The following is a 17,903-nucleotide window of genomic DNA, read 5'->3' as shown; positions in this document are numbered from 1 at the left end:
GGTATCGGTGCTTATGAGCAAGGGAGAATTCACAAGGGTTGAAACAGTTTGAAAAACATCCGGAACGAACGTAGAGGCAGGAGTGGGGGTACCCTTTATACCTTGATGAGTAACGATTCTCTCTTCGGGAGGAAATATTTATTCGAGAGTAACAGAAACATTCGCATGAGTAGGAAAAATATTAGTTTGAACTGTCGTTTCGAAAGAAGATGGAGGAATGACGTCTGCGACGCCAAATTCAGAAATAAAAATATTTGATTTAAGAGCTGTGGGCTTGCGAACTCTCTTAAGTTTTGTTCCTTTCCCTCCACCTATCTCACAATCGGAATCCCGCGAAAACAATGCAGATAAGAAATAGAGGCAACAATATTGTTTGATAAAAATAGAATATTTCTTACTCCTTTGTTGTGGAAGTCTTCCTCTTGAGAGATTCTTTGTCCTTGATATCTGAAGAAGATTTAGGATTGGAAACAGTTACTTTGAGACCACTTGAAGAGGAACTTTTCCTACAAACAGTAAGGGAGTTAAGTTAATCATAAGATCAACAATCACGATTGAAATTAACAATTATTATCAATAATCATGTTCAACAGAAGAATGAGAAGTTGATTTTAATAGAATGCACAAACCTTGGATTTGGATCCATGAGAATAATGGTGATAAAACATCGGCAACAGTAACAGATGAATCAGGGAAGTAGAAGCCGAAAGATAAAATAGTCACGAAGAAAAAGAAATAGAAACGAAATCAAAAGAGACGAAGAAGTAATTTCTCAAGGATAAATTAATAAATAGAAATGAAAGATGGTCGGTTAGAGATGGGTTGTATCGGTAAAAAGCAGAAGAAACATGTGCAGATAGAAAGGCTGGAATTACGGAAGAATGTCGGCAAAACAAAGTATGAAGAAATAAACATGTGTGATAAGTTGGATCGAAAGTTTCTCACATCGCTCACTCTATAAAGAGAAATATATGAGAAGAGGAAAAATTTAGGAGCGAAATATCACACATTCATTATATATGTGAAATAAAGGTCATCTAATGTAAGCGAGTACCCTCGCATATAGTAAAAATAGGATGACGTATCCAATGATGTCAGTATAGTCACGAGTAAAGTGTGATGATTTGTGCGAGAGTGTAAAGTATGAGAAGTTGCGGGAATGCACATGAGCGATTGTAACGCACAGTGACTCCGAAAATAGGGATCTATTAGCTGTCATCCACTATGTATTACCCTATATAAAGGGAAAGAAACTCTGTAATGAGGGATCTCTAGATTGAGTGTTAGACAAGAAATTAGGAAAGAGAAAGTTTATTTGGAGAGCAAGAGAAGTCTTTGTATTGTCTTGTATTCATGCTTAAGATCTTGATGAATAAACAAATAATTTTCACCATGATTTCTTAAAGTGTTACTTAGTCTTGAATGGATGTGGTTGTAGGATTTCCTCGAACTACATACTTTTCAATGATATAAAATTTACGAATATTCGTGATATAATTTGAGAGATAAATCATTTTTAAATTATCCTGAAAGGTCAACTAATAATAGAATGAAGAGAATATATATGTATGTCCCTGAAACCGGGTCAAACAATGAAGGCAAATGTTGCCACATCCGCATCACCTTTTTTCTTTTCTTTTCCTCTTTGTGCTTTCTCTTTTTCTTTATTTCTTTTTTTTGTTAAAACAGATGCCAGATGGTACTGGTACTCGAATGTTCTATATTAATTTGGGGTCCACATGGATGATTATTTCATAATTATTTGAGTAGCTAAGTGCGTGATTAAGGATAATACCCACCAACACTAGTAATATAAATCTTTTTTATTTATAAAACAGAGACGTGCCATATGAGTGTAGGACATATCATGTCAACTACATTATTTTAATTGGGTCTTTCGTTTGTTGTTATCATCTTTGTCAAGGAATAATAGACTTGGAACTAGTAGTTCCATCTCCCCCATAAGTCATATCCAGCTCTCTCTCCCTTCTAATTAAGAGTTTCCGATGTCTTCTGCTATTAGAGAATCAGGCGATGATCACAATCATCAATCTCACGAAGAAATAATCGAGATGAAATCATTATTAAAGATGCTTGTTGAATCTCAGAATAAACAAGCAGAATCTCTCGCTAAACTAGCAGACTCACAAGCAAATACTCAGCAACAGATCATAGAAATTTTAAAGACTACCAATAGAGATGGTAATAAACAGAAACAAAAAGGTACGTGCAAAAATAATTCATTAATTGTTGTTCTTAATCTCAAAAACTTGTTCATAAGCTGCTCCAATAAAAATTGCGTATAGCGAACAGTAATTCGGAGAATTAAAAATTTCATTTTTCAAGAGTTATTCAAGAGTTAAATTTGAGCTTTTTAAACCTTCTATGAAGAGGTAGAGATGCCAGGTGAAGATACTGCCAGCGCCAGCACTAATAAGCAAGAGACTGCACAGGTACCTGATCTTAAACATGAACAACAAGGTAACATAAAATTTATGATTTTTCTTCTGTAATTTGTATAAAAACTTGAAGAGTGGACATATAAAAATTTATGATTTTTTGATGATTATGGGCCTAATTTTGGTACCGTCGGTCAACAAATTGATACCTGAAGATACTGCCGGCACTCGTGGCGCTGCTGGTGAACAAGAGATTGAAAAGGTATCTGATGATGACGATGATGATGAAGAACCTGGTAACTTCTACATATGTATGGCTGATTCATTAACTTTTAACTTCCGAATGTTGATATTTATTAATTGTTTTTATGCTTCTCTGCTTGATGGTGTACGTTAAGAATTAGAAGGTGGTTCGGAGGCATATTATGTTCCTGGGTTACACAACGAACTATACGAAGCACTAAAAGACAATGACTTGGAAAAGGCTACCGAGTATCTTAATAACAATCCTAAAGCGTATGAAGAAGGGATTGCATATGACAAATCCACAGTATTGCATATGGCAATTTGTTGGAGTAGAAAGAAAATCATAGAAGATATTGTGAACCGCATGCCACCAGATGGACTTGGATACAAAAGAAGCAGTAATCATTGTCACACAGCACTTCATCTTGCCACCTTCCGCGGATACACAAAAGTTGCTAAGATGATGGTAGATAAGAACTCCATCTTGCCTCAGATCCGAGATGAAGATAGATGGACACCACTCGAGTATGCTCTTTCAAATGTTTCATCTGGACAGAAGGAGATAGTTAAGTACCTTTACTCTGTAACAAGAGACGTTGAGCCTAGTCCTTTTTCCGGCCAAGATGGTGCTAGGTTATTATGCAACGCAATTGATGCTAATTTCTATGGTGAGTATACAATACTATTTGTTTGTGAAGCATATATATATAGTTTTTGGTATTAACTTGCCAGAAAGTTAGCTAGTATGATCTTGTGATCGATACAAACTTGCCTTATTTTATACTCGATGATAGCTAAAGTTTTCTGTTTGTAGATTTGTCATTGTGTCTAGTCAAACGGTTTCCGAAACTGATTACAAAAAAATCAAAAGAGCACGAAATGTGTGGATTAGAATTGTTGGTTCGGAAGCCATTTTCATTTCGAAGTGGAACAAAGCTGACATGGTGGCAGGACCGCATATATTCATGTACGTTGATTATTAACCAAACTCTATGTGTTACAGGAAATCAGTAATTAGTATGAGTTAATAAAATTTATCTAAAATGTTGCAACCGTATGTTGGTACAGTAATTCAAGTGAACATGAATTCTGCATATATCGAACCAGTCGAACCAAATACTTCCCAAACATCAGATGACATCCTAAGAAAAGAAGGCACCAACGCAGAGGCGACCTCAACCAACGGTGAAGGAATCCTCATGCGTTACTTAACACAAGGTAATTTGTCCTTCAATAGTTGACGAATGAGCAAGGTAATTTATTCTTACACAAGGTAATTTATTCTTATTATATCAGTGCCTCTTATCAAAAAAATTTACAACCAAAAGTTGATGAATGAGCAAGTGACTTCCCTTCTAAAACAAATGCTAGTGGAACTCCAAGATGCAAAGAGTATTCCTGAGATAATAAAGTTTTTCCAAAGTAATCCCGAAATTATCAAGGTAGCTATAAAGCATGGAATCATAGAGTTTGTCGTTGAGTGTCTCGAGCTGTTCGATTACCTGATTTGGGAAAAGCTACCAGATCAGAGAATGATAGAAATGGCAATTGCACAAAGAAATGTATCGATTGTGAGTTTAATATGTGATCACAGTCATGACGGATATGGTGACCGGAATGGACTAGTTTCAACTTTAGATGATGACGAAAATACCATCTTGCATTATGCTGCCAAAATAGCACCTTCTGTTCAACTAAATTTAGTTTCAGGTGTGGCTCTTCAGGTGCAACGAGAGCTGCAGTGGCTTAAGGTAAGAATGTTAATTTCATCTATGTATTTAGGGTCGGCCTTTTTGTAGTTATATACCACTTTAACTTCGGGGTAATCTCATTTTGTATAAGGGGGTGGAGAGTATTATGTCCGAAGATGATAAGTTCAAAAGGAATAAAGAAGGATATACTGCTCAATTTGTATTTACAACAGAACACAAAGAACTATTGAAAGAAGCAGAGGATTGGATGAAAGATACGTCTGGATCTTGCATGATAGTTGCTGCCCTGATTGCTACGGTAGCATTTGCCGCCGCTTTTACGGTTCCTGGAGGTAATATTAGTGACACTAGTAGCATTAAGAACGGAGCTCCTGTTTTCTTAGGAAAGGATTCTTTTACGGTGTTCGCGGTCGCAGACGCCTTCGCTTTATTCTCTTCTATAACATCGGTACTCATGTTCTTGGCTATATATACTTCACGATATGCGGAGATGGATTTTCTTAAGTCTCTGCCACAAAAACTAATTATCGGTCTTGCTACTCTATTCACTTCTATGGCGGCAATACTGGTAGCCTTTTGTGCATCACTGTTCATCGTGGTCGGAAACAAGGGTCTAATTCCTATAGTATTATTTGGTTGTGTTCCTGTGGTCTTGTTTGCATGGCTGCAATTACCATTGTTTTATGAAATGGTTCGTTCAACATATTGGGGTAGCCTATTACAAAAACACAAGTATATGGATCCTACAAATGAGGAGGAGGAGGAGAACGACAATAAAACAGAGAGCATAGTAATCCGGGCCAAAAAGTTGATTAGCTCGTGTTGGTCACCATGAACAAAAGTCCCTTAGCTAGGCCTCGAAATTAATATTTGTGAAATGTCATGTACCATATTGGTTGTTTATTGGGCAGGGAGGTGTAATTCAAGGGATTATGAAAGCTCATTTATGTGTTTAATTCAATGCAATTTCTTAGTGCATGTTATTTAATCTTAGATGATGGTGCTATATGTTCGTAACATGAACAAAAATGCCATATAATGGACCAAATTGATATTTTAATCACCATTTGATCCTCATCTAAGCCTGTCATCCATCCAACCAACGTATCTACCATCTAACCCAGTGTTTCATGAATTCAATGACCGGTCAACATACAAAGTCAATGACCGGTCAATGGTCAACCGTCAAAGTCAATGATCAGTCAATGGTCAAAGTCAGTGACCGGTCAATGGTCAAGGTAGACTTTCGATCAGCCGTCAAAGTCAACGTCCGATCAACTGGTCAACTGTCGAAGCCATGTTGTCAATCATGTCGCCATGCAGTTTCCATCCAATTGCCACCCGTGCTGCCATGCAGTTTTCATCAAATCGTCACTCGTGCTGCTATGCAGTTTCCATCCAATTGCATCCGTGCTACCATGCAATTTCCATCCATGTTATCAGCGGTGCTGCCAACCAGTTTCCAGCCAAGTTGCCAGTCGCATTGCTAACTAGTTTCCATCCAAGTTGTCAGCCTCACTGCCAACCAGTTTCCATCGCAATTGCCAGTCGTGCTGTCATCCAACCTTCATATAGTCTCCAACAATGTCTCCAGTCAAGGCAGTCTTCCAGCCAAAGATCGATAGTCGCGGTCAACATCAAAAGTCAACCTTGTCAGTCAAAGTAAAGGTTGTTGGTCAAACCCGCGAGCCAATGTCAATTTAGCCCGTATCCATCAATCCACTGCAAGAACCCTAGGAGAAGATTCTGGATGATTTGCTAACCAAGATTGCTAGAAGAAAGTTCTTGAATGTTCCAGATGACTTGCCGGCCAAATTACTTCCATAAGAAGTTTATCTCAAAATTAGGGTTTGACCCAAAAGGGAGACGCCTGATACACAAAAGTATGCCAGCAAACCCAAAAAGTGATAAGAAGACCATTGTAGTCAATAGATCAATAAAATATCTCTCCTCAAGAGATACGTCCGTGGATGTAGGAGAAATTTGGCGAACCAACGTAAAATTCGCATCTCTCATCTTTATGCTTCTTTTGTGTAAAACCCTAATTTCCATCATCATCACCAGATTTATCGTCATATATACCTCGAAATATTTTTGGATACAAACACTATAACTATTTTTTGTTGAGCATATTATTCATAAATTTTTTGAATTTGGGATTAATAAATTAACTAAAATATTTTTAGAATTTGTCGAATTATTGCTACACTAGAAGCTCTTTTCAGAAGCTTCTAGTGCAGCAAATTTCTGTTGGTGCACATTAGTATAAGCAAAAGCCTTCTGGTTAACTCAAAAATGGCGAGGTTAACTAGTCAGAAAGTATTTTAATAACAATCCAATTAGAGAGAAATTAGCTAATCAATTCTACCATTTTTGGTTGGTTGAGAGAAGACTTTCTTACTTGGAAAATCATTTATTTATTATTCTAGATCGAGTTTGGTGGATCTTGCCGGCCACATGCTATAAGATGCGAAATGGTAATCGATTCGAGGCATGATATTCTGGCTCTGTAATTGTATTCAATAAATTAAATTCCTTGTCATATAGTATATTGTACAGCCTTGCAGACGAACCTGATTCATTGTCGCCCCCATCTCTATCTCTATATTCCTCTATCTCAAGAGTTTACTCCCGCCACCATGTCTTCTACAAGAGATTTTGCCTATGATGATCCTAACTACAAATTGCATGAACAAACGATAGAGATTAAAGAGCTACTCAAGATGTTAGCTGAATCTCAAGCTAAGCAAGCTAAATTAGCGGAAACGCAAACAAATACTCAGCAACGACTCATAGAGATATTAAGTAGAAGCACTTGTAGTACCACTACTAGTAATGATAATCAAACCTTACAAACAAAAAAGATGCAATTAGCAAAATAGATGATATATATTTTCTTGAAAATATGTGTTGTCAAGAATTATAAATAATTTGATAGTCATGGATTGTTTTGAACAATTTAGTTTATTGCCGTATCCTTACCAGAAATAGATATCGTCGACAATGCTAATAAAGAGATCATAGTTGATCTTGACGGTAATGATGGTGAGCAACCATTCAAACCAAGTAAGTTAAACATATTGTACATTTATAAGTTTCTAAATAATGCTTAAAATAATTAAGTTTTTTAGTTTTGATATATATACGACTTCTGATGCATGTCGCGTTAAGATTTGGAGGCCGTTTATCGGGCTAAATTTGTTTTTGGTAAACACGACCTCCTATTGGAAGCATTAAGGGAAGATAAATTGGAAAAGGCTACCGAGTATCTTAGGAACAATCTCGAAGTGATCAAAGAAGCGATATGTGAAGACTTATTTACAATATTGCATAAGGCTGTAACTTGGAACGTCGACATGCCGTTTATAGAAGAGATTATGAAACTCACGACACCAGACATACTTGAATATAAGACAAGTACTAATTCTGGTGGTGACATTGCACTTCATATTGCAGCTTTTCGTGGATACACAGAAGCTGTAATCAGTATGGTAAGTAAGAACTCTAAGTTGGCTCAGATACGCAATGACGATGGATATACACCACTCGAAATTGCGCTTCTCTTTGTCACACCTGGACAGAAGGCGATAGTCGAGTACCTTTACTCTGTAATGAGAAATGTGAAGCCTAGTCTGTTCGTGGGTAATGATGGTGCTAAGTTGTTATGCTACCTAATTGATGCCTATTAGGAGAGTTATATTTATGGGCTCGAGACTCTTGGATTGAGACCCATGTTCACAGTCTCAGTTCACAGTTATCACCACTGTTATGGAGAGTCCAATGATTCCACTGTGATGGACAGTCCAATGATTCAACTGTTATGGACAGTCCATTGTAAGGTCGAACTCTAGGGTTGTATATCTTGTATAAGAGGCAGATTGAATGAAGGAATGAAACACGAAACTATTTTGATATATGTGTTTTACAAAATCTAACATGGCATCAAGAGCCAGAGTTGATTAACACGAATAAACCCTAGAACAGTAAAACATGGCGGATGATACAGAATCATCTAAAAGAGGAAAAGAGGTAGAAAACAACATGCAAAAGAAGAAACCAGAATATCATCTGGGATCAAGTGATGGACCAGGGATTATCATCACACCTATTGTATTAAAGGGAGCAAACTATGATGAATGGGCTAGAGCAGTGAGAAGATCATTGATAGCCAAACGAAAATTTGGTTTTGTTGATGGAACCGTCAAAGAACCAACAGAACCTGAGGAGTTAGAGGAGTGGATTGCAGTGCATTCGATGCTGGTCTCTTGGATCAGCAATACATTGGAGACAAATATTAGATCAACGTTGGGGGATTATGATGATGCGAGCATGTTATGGACGCACTTGAAGAGGAGATTTTGTGTTGTAAGTGGAACTCGGATCTGCCAGTTGAAAGCTGCCTTAAGTGAATGCAAACAGAAGAAAACTGAGGAGGTTGCAGTGTACTATGGGAGATTGAACAAGATATGGGATGAGATGGTGACGTACATGAAGATACCAAAGTGTAGCTGTGGCCAGTGCACGTGTAACATTGCAACACAGGTTAGTACGTTGAGAGAAGAAGATTTCTTACACTATTTTTTGATTGGTTTGGATACCATGTATAGCTCCCTGCGTGAACAATTATTGGCAAGAGAACCACTGCCATCTATAGATGTGTCTTATCAAGCTGTGGTTAATTCGGAACGTCTAAAATTGGGGGAAGGAGTTGTGTCGTCTCAGACACAGGAAAATATTATGGCGTTCAAGGTTCAGTCAGATCAGCGTCCATACAATAATATGTATGATCCTAACAAATTTTGCAAGCATTGTAGCCGAGAAGGGCACTCACAGGAAGGGTGTTTTCAGCTGATTGGATACCCGGAATGGTGGGGTGACAGACAAAGAGGTGGAAGAGGATATGGTCGAGGAGGCCGAACTGGTGGTAGAGGACGTGCTGGTGCCGGTTTTGTGAACAACAGAGGAGGTAGAGGACAAGATAATATACGTGCGCATAATTTGAACATCTCGGGAGCAACAACATCATCTCATCCTGCCACTGGATCTTCAGGAGATGCATCAGGACTGACAGGCGTGACTGCAAGTCAAGTTCAGCAGGTTCTTGAATATTTAAATTCAAGAAAAATCAGTTCCCAACTCCAAGGTAAGACAAATCAAACATCCTGGATTATAGACACAGGAGCTACAAATCATGTCACGTGTAAAAGAGATGATATGATAAATGTGAAAGATATTAGAGCATGTTCAGTGGGACTGCCGGACGGAAAATATGCTCACTCTGAGAAAATAGGAACAGTTATTCTTCCTGGTGGTTTGAGATTGGACAATGTGCTTTATGTGCCACAGATAACTTGTAACTTGATTTCGGTTACACAACTCATTGATGAGGTAGTATGTAATGTTCAATGTACTAACACTTTATGTCTTATACAGGACCGGTTGACGAGGAAGGTGATTGGAGTGGGTGAGCGAAGGTGGACTATATATGTTCTGTGGTGTGCCTCCAGTTAAAGTGCTTACGGTGAGTGAAGATACGTATGAGCTGTGGCATCAGCGATTGGGACATCCATCAGAGAAAGTGTTACAACGGTTACCAGGTCTGGGTAGATTATTGAAGAAAAATAATGATGCGTGTGATATTTGTCCACGTGCAAAACATCGTAGAAGTAGTTTTGCTAGTAGTTTGAGCAAATCCAGTTGTAGTTTTGATTTGGTTCATATAGATTTATGGGGTCCTTATAAGACGTGCTCGTCTTCTGGAGCACAATATTTTTGACAATAGTAGATGATTTTTCAAGAGGTGTGTGGATTTATTTAATTCAAAGCAAAACTGAGGTTGCAACAATATTTCTTAACTTTATTGCGCTTGTGAAACGTCAATTTGGTAAAGAAATCAAAATTGTTAGAAGTGATAATGGAACCGAATTTAATGCATTGCGTGGCTACTTTAAGACTAATGGAATAGTTTTTGAGACATCCTGTGTAGGAACACCTCAACAAAATGGAAGAGTTGAGAGAAAACATCAGCACATAATGAATGTGGCAAGAGCTTTGAGGTTTCAAGCAAATTTACCGATCAGATTTTGGGGAGAATGTGCTTTGACAGCAGCGTATTTGATTAATCGTACGCCTACACCGGTTCTAAATAACAAAACTCCATATGAAGTTCTATTTGGGAAACCGGCACCATATAGTCAGTTGAAAGTATTTGGTTGCTTGTGTTATGCACATGATCAAAGTAGTAAAGGGGATAAGTTTGCAAGTCGAGGAAGAAGGTGCGTCTTTCTGGGTTATCCTTTTGGGAAGAAGGCATGGCAATTATATGACTTAGACAAGAGACAATTTTTAGTTTCAAGGGATGTAGAGTTTCATGAACATCAGTTTCCTTACATATAGGGTACCTGATCAGCCAACTGAGACAGTTCAGGCTAATAATGACGTGTGTTGGAGTGATGATGAAGAAATAGTGCAGCAAGAGAACCCAGAAGATATTACTGAGAACCCAATACATTACTGAGAACCCAGAACAATACTCGAACCCAGAATATATTACTGGGAACCAGGAAGGTATTACTGCGAACCCAGAAAACATTACTGAGAACCCGGAAGACATTACTGAGAACCCTGAAGATAATACTGAGAACCCAGAATATATTACTGAGAACCCTGTGGTCTCGAAGGAAGTGACGGACGCTAGTATGGGTAAAGGAAGGAGACAGAAGATTCCGTCTAGTAGGCTCAAAGGTTTTGTAACGCACATTGTACGACAAAATAGTCCATCTCATGCTCACTCTCCATAATCGTCATCCTCAGGTACGCCGTATCCTTTGAAATATTATGTTAGTTGTGATAAATTCTCTACAGTTCATAAAAAGTTTCTTGCAGCAATTACTGCTGGGTCTGCGCCTAAAAATTTCAAAGAAGCCATGAAGTATCCAGGATGGCGTAAGGCAATGGCAGAAGAAATACGAGCTTTGGAAGAACAAGGAACATGGGAATTAGAAGAATTACCGCCGGGAAAGAAATCTCTTGGTAATAAATGGATTTAAACAGAGAAGTATGATGAGAATGGAGAGTTGGTGCGACTCAAAGCTAGACTGGTGATCTTTGGGAATCATCAAGTAGAAGGGTTGGATTACAATGAGACATTTGCACCAGTGGCGAAAATGACGACAGTGCGGACTTTCCTAGCTGTGGCAGCAATTAAGAATTGGGAAGTACATCAGATGGATGTACATAATGCATTTCTTCATGGAGACTTGGAAGAAGAAGTGTATATGAAAATACCACCTGGATTTTCTCAAGGTAAGTCTAATATGGTGTGTAGGATGAAAAAATCTTTATATGGTTTAAAGCAGGCTCCTCGGTGTTGGTTTTCAAAATTGTCTGCAGCTTTGAAGAATTATGGGTTTCGGCAATCATATTCTGATTATTCTCTTTTTATCATGACTAAGGGAAAAACCCAACTTAATGTTTTGGTCTATGTGGATGATTTGATTGTTGCGGGTAATGATTTGGTTGCGCTTGATCAATTCAAACGTTACTTGGGACAATGCTTCAAGATGAAAGATTTGGGAAAGTTGAAGTATTTTCTGGGTTTGGAGGTGGCACGGAGTGCACAAGGTTTTTATATGTGTCAACGCAAATATGCGTTGGATATCATCATGGAAGCAGGTTTATTAGGTGCAAAACCTGCAGAATTTCCAATGGAAACTAATCACCGTCTTTCTTTGGACAAAGGAGATTTGTTCACGGATGTGGAAAAATATCGAAGATTGATTGGGCGTTTAATCTATTTGTCCGTGACTCAGCCAGACCTAGCATATTCTGTTCATATTTTGTCTCAATTCATGCAACTGCCGAGAATAGCACATTGGGAAGCGGCTCTTCGTGTGGTTCGATATTTTAAGAAGAATCCTGGGCAAGGAATTCTGTTGCGCTCTGATAGTGGTCTTAATTTGAAAGGATGGTGTGACTCTGATTGGGCTGGTTGTCCCTTAACTAGACGCTCGTTGACGGGTTGGTTTGTTCTTCTTGGGTATTCTCCAATATCCTGGAAAACTAAGAAGCAACATACTGTTTCTCGTTCATCAGCTGAAGCGGAATATAGATCTATGGCAGCGGCGACGTGTGAATTAAAATGGTTGAAAAAATTACTGGGTGATTTGGGAGTTCATCATCCACATGGAATGCGTCTTCTCTGTGATAGTCAATCGGCTTTGTATATTGCTCAGAATCCAGTTTTTCATGACCGAACAAATCATATTGAAGTTTATTGTCATCTGCTTAGAGATGATATCGTGCAGAAGCTTATTACGCCTTCTTACACTCCTACAACAGTGCAATTGGCGGACATTTTTACTAAATCTTTAGGGAAAGCTCAGTTTCAGTTTCTTATGTCCAAGATGGGCATGTGTGACCTCCATGCTCCGTCTTGAGGGAGGGTATTAGGAGAGTTATATTTATGGGCTCGAGACTCTTGGATTGAGACCCATCTTCACAGTCTCAGTTCACAATTATCACCACCGTTATGGACAGTCCAATGATTCCACTGTTATGGACAGTCCATTATAAGGTCGAACTCTAGGGTTGTATATCTTGTATAAGAGGCAGATTGAATGAAGGAATGAAACACGAAACTATTTTGATATATGTGTTTTACAAAATCTAACAATGCCAATTTCTATGGTAAGCAAACAAATAGAATCAGATATACCTATATTCCGCATCGCCAATACTGACACTTGCATACCACAATTCTCGGTCATCGAATTCAATTTTCGTGCTAACCAATTGTTTTTCTTGTAGATATTGCATTGTGTCTTGTCAAACAGTTTCCTCAATTGAGTACAGAGAAATCAGAATCACACAACATGTGTGGACTAGAGTTTTTGGTTCGAAAGCCGTTTGCATTTCCCAGTGGAACTAAGCTAACATGGTGGCAAAACCGTGTTTATTCATGTTAGTTATTCATCAACCTAAATTTATGTTGTAAGATAGCAGTAATTAGTTTTTGCCATTTATATTTATCAATCTAAATGAAAATACAATATGTTGGTTGGTACAGTAATTCAGGTGGACATGAAAGCTAAATATCTCCAACTAATCGAATCAAATACTCGCCAATACACTACAGACTTCACCGAAATAGATGAAGAGAAACCTCCAGAAAGCTCAGTCTCCTCAACAAATGATAAAGGAATCCGTGTGCCTTGCTTCATTACATGAGGTATGTCTTTTTAGAATATCTTGGACCTTCTTGGTACAATCGCAACTTTCTAGAGTTCGACATCAATACTCGTGGCGACCCAAGGGCTTATTCTCAAGGTAGTTATTTGACTCCTATTGCAGTGCCTTATATCATGAACGTCTACAACCAAAAGTTGATGCACAAAAAGGAAATTGCATTGCTTAAACAAATGTTGGTGGGACTGAAGAATGCAAATAAATTAAATGCTACAATAGTTGCTTTTTTTTCAAGATAATCCCAACATCGTAAAGGAAGCTATAAAGCTTGGAACTACAGAATTTATAATGGAGTTTCTCGAGCAGTTCCCTTTCCTAGTTTGGCATAACATTGCAGGTCAAAAGATATAACAATAGTGAATTCAATATGTGATTGTGGGGATGTATTTGAAGATAAAATCACTTTGCTTTCAGTGATGGATAATAATGGCAACACCATCTTGCATCACGCTGCCAAGTTAGCGCCTCTTGCGAAACTCAATTTGGTTTCAGGTGTAGCTCTTCAGATCCAACGAGAACTGCAGTGGTTCAAGGTATGACTACTAATCCTACTTAGTCAGCCATTTAAATATTCGCATTCTCTTGTTACCTATAGGTATCCCATTACTTTGTTTTCATGAAATCGAAAATCTAATATATTTCATTCCGTAATTCATACAGGGAGTAGAAAGTATGTTAAAGATTAATTATAAGGCTAGGAGAAATAAAGAAGGATACACGGCTCAAAGTATATTTACAAAAGAACACAAAGAGCTGGTGAAGGAAGGAGAGGAATGGATGAAGGATACATCTGGATCCTGCATGCTAGTTACTGCCCTGATTGCTAACGTAGCATTTGCAGCTGCTTTCACAGTTCCTGGAGGTAATATTAGTGACAGTCATAGCTCTAAGAACGGTACTCCAGTTTTCTTGGGAAAGACCTCTTTTACCGTGTTCGCGGTAGCAAATGCCTTCGCTCTATTCTCTTCTATAACATCAGTCCTCATGTTCTTAGCCATATATACTTCACGATATGCTGAAATGGATTTCCTCAAGTCTCTACCACAAAAATTGATTATAGGTCTTACGACCCTTTTCATATCTATGGCGGCAATACTGGTAGCTTTTTGTGCAGCACTGCTTATCATGGTAGGAGACAAGTCCCCTCTTAGTCTAATTCTTATATCATTGTTTGGTTGTGTCCCTGTAACCTTGTTTGCATGGTTACAATTACCATTGTTTTACGAAATGGTTCATTCAACATATTGGGGTAGACTCTTTGAACAACACAAATATTTCGATCCTAGAGTGCAGAAGTACACAACAAAAAAGAAGAGATTATAGTAAACCTTCTAAAAACATAAGTTAGATCGTCTGATCTTTCTTAGCCAAAGTTTGTTGGTTGTTTATGGAGTTTGGAAGTGTGAAGCAAGATATTATAATAAAAAGCTCATCTCCCTGGCTACTTTGGTTTACTGTCTTATAATTCATACAAGTAGGAATTACTTATGTAAATATAAATTATCTCAGTATTACTAAAGATCAACATATTTCACCCTACCGGACTTGTGAGTGGACGCAAGCCAATATTGTCAAACAACTTAGTCTTTGGCTTCTCCCTTTAACTCCGATCTTATCATAAATCTAATATAACCCACAATGCACCAATGTCAAATTTTTGGTGAGGATGATCTTCCTATGTACGCTTAAAAGAGTGAATAACCATATGATTTTATTAGTTTTGAACGCTAACACATAGAAATTCTGCCCCCCCGCAAAACACGAAAAATACGAAGGCAAAATTTGCGCGCAAGTACGTGCTCTCTACTAGTATTCATTATAGGAAACCTCTGAAACTCTACGAATATAGAGGGGCCGTCGGGGGCACTATCGGGCAGTGATAAATTTGGTTTATGGCACAAGCACTGAAGCACGTATATAAAAACCTAACCTAATCTTCAGCGGTGAATATAATTAAGATGCCTAACTCTTCGTATGAATTATCATCGTCCGTCAAGGCTGTCAAGCTACATCCACCACAACATGATCAAGAGCATCATCAAGTAGATTTAGCAGAAGATGTTTTGTTCGAGATTTTTCTTCGTCTCCCTTTAAAATCAATATACAAGTTCAGGTGTGTTTCGAAATCATGTTTATCACTTTTGTCAAAGTCAAACCCATCTTTCTTGAACAAGTTTGTTATGAAAAGTTGTTGTGGTAATACCCCATGGACACTCGTCAACCAACATAGTTTTGATTTCATGGAGGAGACATTCGATGGTGACATTCATAAGCCCTGGTTCTGTTTAACTTTGTCTACTCAACTTCACCATGAACTCATATCTAGCCAACCAGGTTTTTCTTTCGACTTCGTTTTAGATTCGCACATGCCAAAACAAAGAAACAAACGGCGTACGCCCATTTTTTTTTTTGCTTAAAAGGCAAGAATCATTTTCTAATTCGAGTAATGGTTTGGTTCTTTGTGCATCAATGGATTATGGCCCTAGAGATTATTTCATCTGCAATCCATTCACTAGACAGTCTGTCTCCCTCCCTCAGCCTACCCCAAATATTAAAACAAAGGGTCTTAATGGTTTTGTTTATGAACCGGGAACTTATAAGGTAATACACATCCGGGATTCTTGTGTATCAGCTAGTTTTAGTATCCCGTTTTTCTCATCTGATATGAATGAATGGAGTACTCATGAAGTTACATGCTCTCACGAGATGCATAAAAATAACTTCATTGACCCAAGAACATATTATAACTGCTTCCGTGCTACATCACATCTCTGCATAGTTAACTACCATAGTGGAATATGGTATTGGATAGATGGTAGAGGAGATCGAATGATAGCTTACAACCACAAGAATGATGATGGTAGTGGTGGTGAATGCAGGTTATTTGACTTGCCCGAGGAGAGTAGTATGGTTAATTTGGCGCAACAATGTCTTGGAGAGGCAAAAGGGCTTCTCTGTTATGGGAAAATCGAGAATAAAGCAGGCACTATCAGTGTCTGGGTGTTCCAAGATGGCTTCTACAGTAACCGATCGACTTGGAAGTTGGTGTACAACTTAATCATAACCCCATGCCAATTAGTATGCCTCGTCCCTCGAAAACTAGGCTGCTGCCACATCGGTACTCTGTCCCATCTTGGATTGTTAAAGAAGTAAACCGACTGTTTGAATTTGGTGTACAACTTGGTATTAGTTTTCCTAGTCTTCCCAATCACTCAAGGAAATTTTTATTCTCAAAAGTTTCAGCTTCAGGACCCATACTCAAACCCATCCCTATTCTACCAATCAAAACACAAATTCGTAAGGACTTTGCGGTACATACTACAATATTGGTTGATGGAATTGCTGCTGTTTCTGTGCATGAAGAAAGACAAGTTGCGTTGCCAATTATGGGATTACAAGACTCTTTCATGGGAAGCATTAATGATGATGATACCTGCTGCTTTACAGATGCAAATTCTCCACTTTATCCACCGGGATATGAACCAAATACCGAAAGCATTACAGATGAAGCTCGTTCATTTGTTAGCATGGATCCACAGTCTGTCATACCCGCCAAACTGAAGAATGAACTCAAAAGATTGGGAGTTTCTGTGGAAGTAGTATCTTCACCTTCTGCCAGAACAAAAAGAGCATCTACTATCAAGGGAAAGTTTGGTTTATTATGAGTCTTAAAATTCTTACATGGAATGTAAGGGGCTTAAACTATTGCAATAGAAGAAGTGTGGTGCATAAAATGATTCAGTTGATCAGAGCTCCAATTATAATATTACAAGAAACAAAGATGATGCATTGCTCATCATGGGATATCAAAGATCTGTGGTTACAAGAATATTGGGTGGACAATACAACAATCGGTAGGAAGGTCCGGTGGCATGTTAATACTCTGGGATAGAGATTTTGTTGAAGTTGGTGATTCCCTGGTGGGTGATTATACCTTATCTATTCACTGCTCAAATAAATTCGACAACTTCCAATGGGTGCTCACTAATGTCTACGGTCCTAATAATCCGATCGAGAGGTCGGACTTATGGATAGATCTTGATAACGTTTGTCATTATTGGAATAATATTCCTTGGTTTATTGGTGGTGATTTCAATACAATAACCAAATGCGATGAGAAAAAGCATTGCAGTAGGACTACAAGAAGTATGCTGAATTTCAACAAGTTTATTGTTGAACATGATCTCATTGACTTACCCCTAAAGTGGGATAGATTCACATGGTCGAATGGTCAATCGAACCCAGTTATGTGTCGATTAGACAGGTTTCTTATTTCGCCTTCCTTCGAACAACACTTCCC

General features: G+C 38.2%; 1 protein-coding gene across 7 annotated transcripts; it reads left to right on the top strand.

Annotated features, from left to right (window-relative positions):
* Nucleotides 1–1,935: 1,935 nt before the first annotated feature.
* On the top strand, nucleotides 1,936–5,350 carry LOC113323117. Of its 7 annotated transcripts, none has more exons than XM_026571383.1 (8): nucleotides 1,936–2,223; nucleotides 2,407–2,481; nucleotides 2,615–2,695; nucleotides 2,798–3,313; nucleotides 3,460–3,612; nucleotides 3,714–3,863; nucleotides 3,942–4,396; nucleotides 4,488–5,350. In XM_026571383.1, exons 1-8 carry the CDS (start codon nucleotides 2,007–2,009, stop codon nucleotides 5,190–5,192), a joined length of 2,352 nt encoding a protein of 783 aa, XP_026427168.1. In that variant the 5' UTR covers nucleotides 1,936–2,006; the 3' UTR covers nucleotides 5,193–5,350. The 7 variants fall into 7 exon arrangements, with proteins under 7 accessions (XP_026427168.1, XP_026427165.1, XP_026427167.1 ...); XM_026571380.1 differs by having other exon boundaries at nucleotides 2,573–2,695; XM_026571382.1 differs by having other exon boundaries at nucleotides 2,398–2,481.
* Nucleotides 5,351–17,903: the final 12,553 nt, after the last annotated feature.

Source organism: Papaver somniferum, chromosome 11 (assembly GCF_003573695.1).
Source record: "Papaver somniferum cultivar HN1 chromosome 11, ASM357369v1, whole genome shotgun sequence".
Classification (NCBI taxonomy): domain Eukaryota; kingdom Viridiplantae; phylum Streptophyta; class Magnoliopsida; order Ranunculales; family Papaveraceae; genus Papaver; species Papaver somniferum.
Note: the sequence above shows the minus strand (reverse complement) of the source record. Positions and strands in the feature narration are given on the sequence as shown.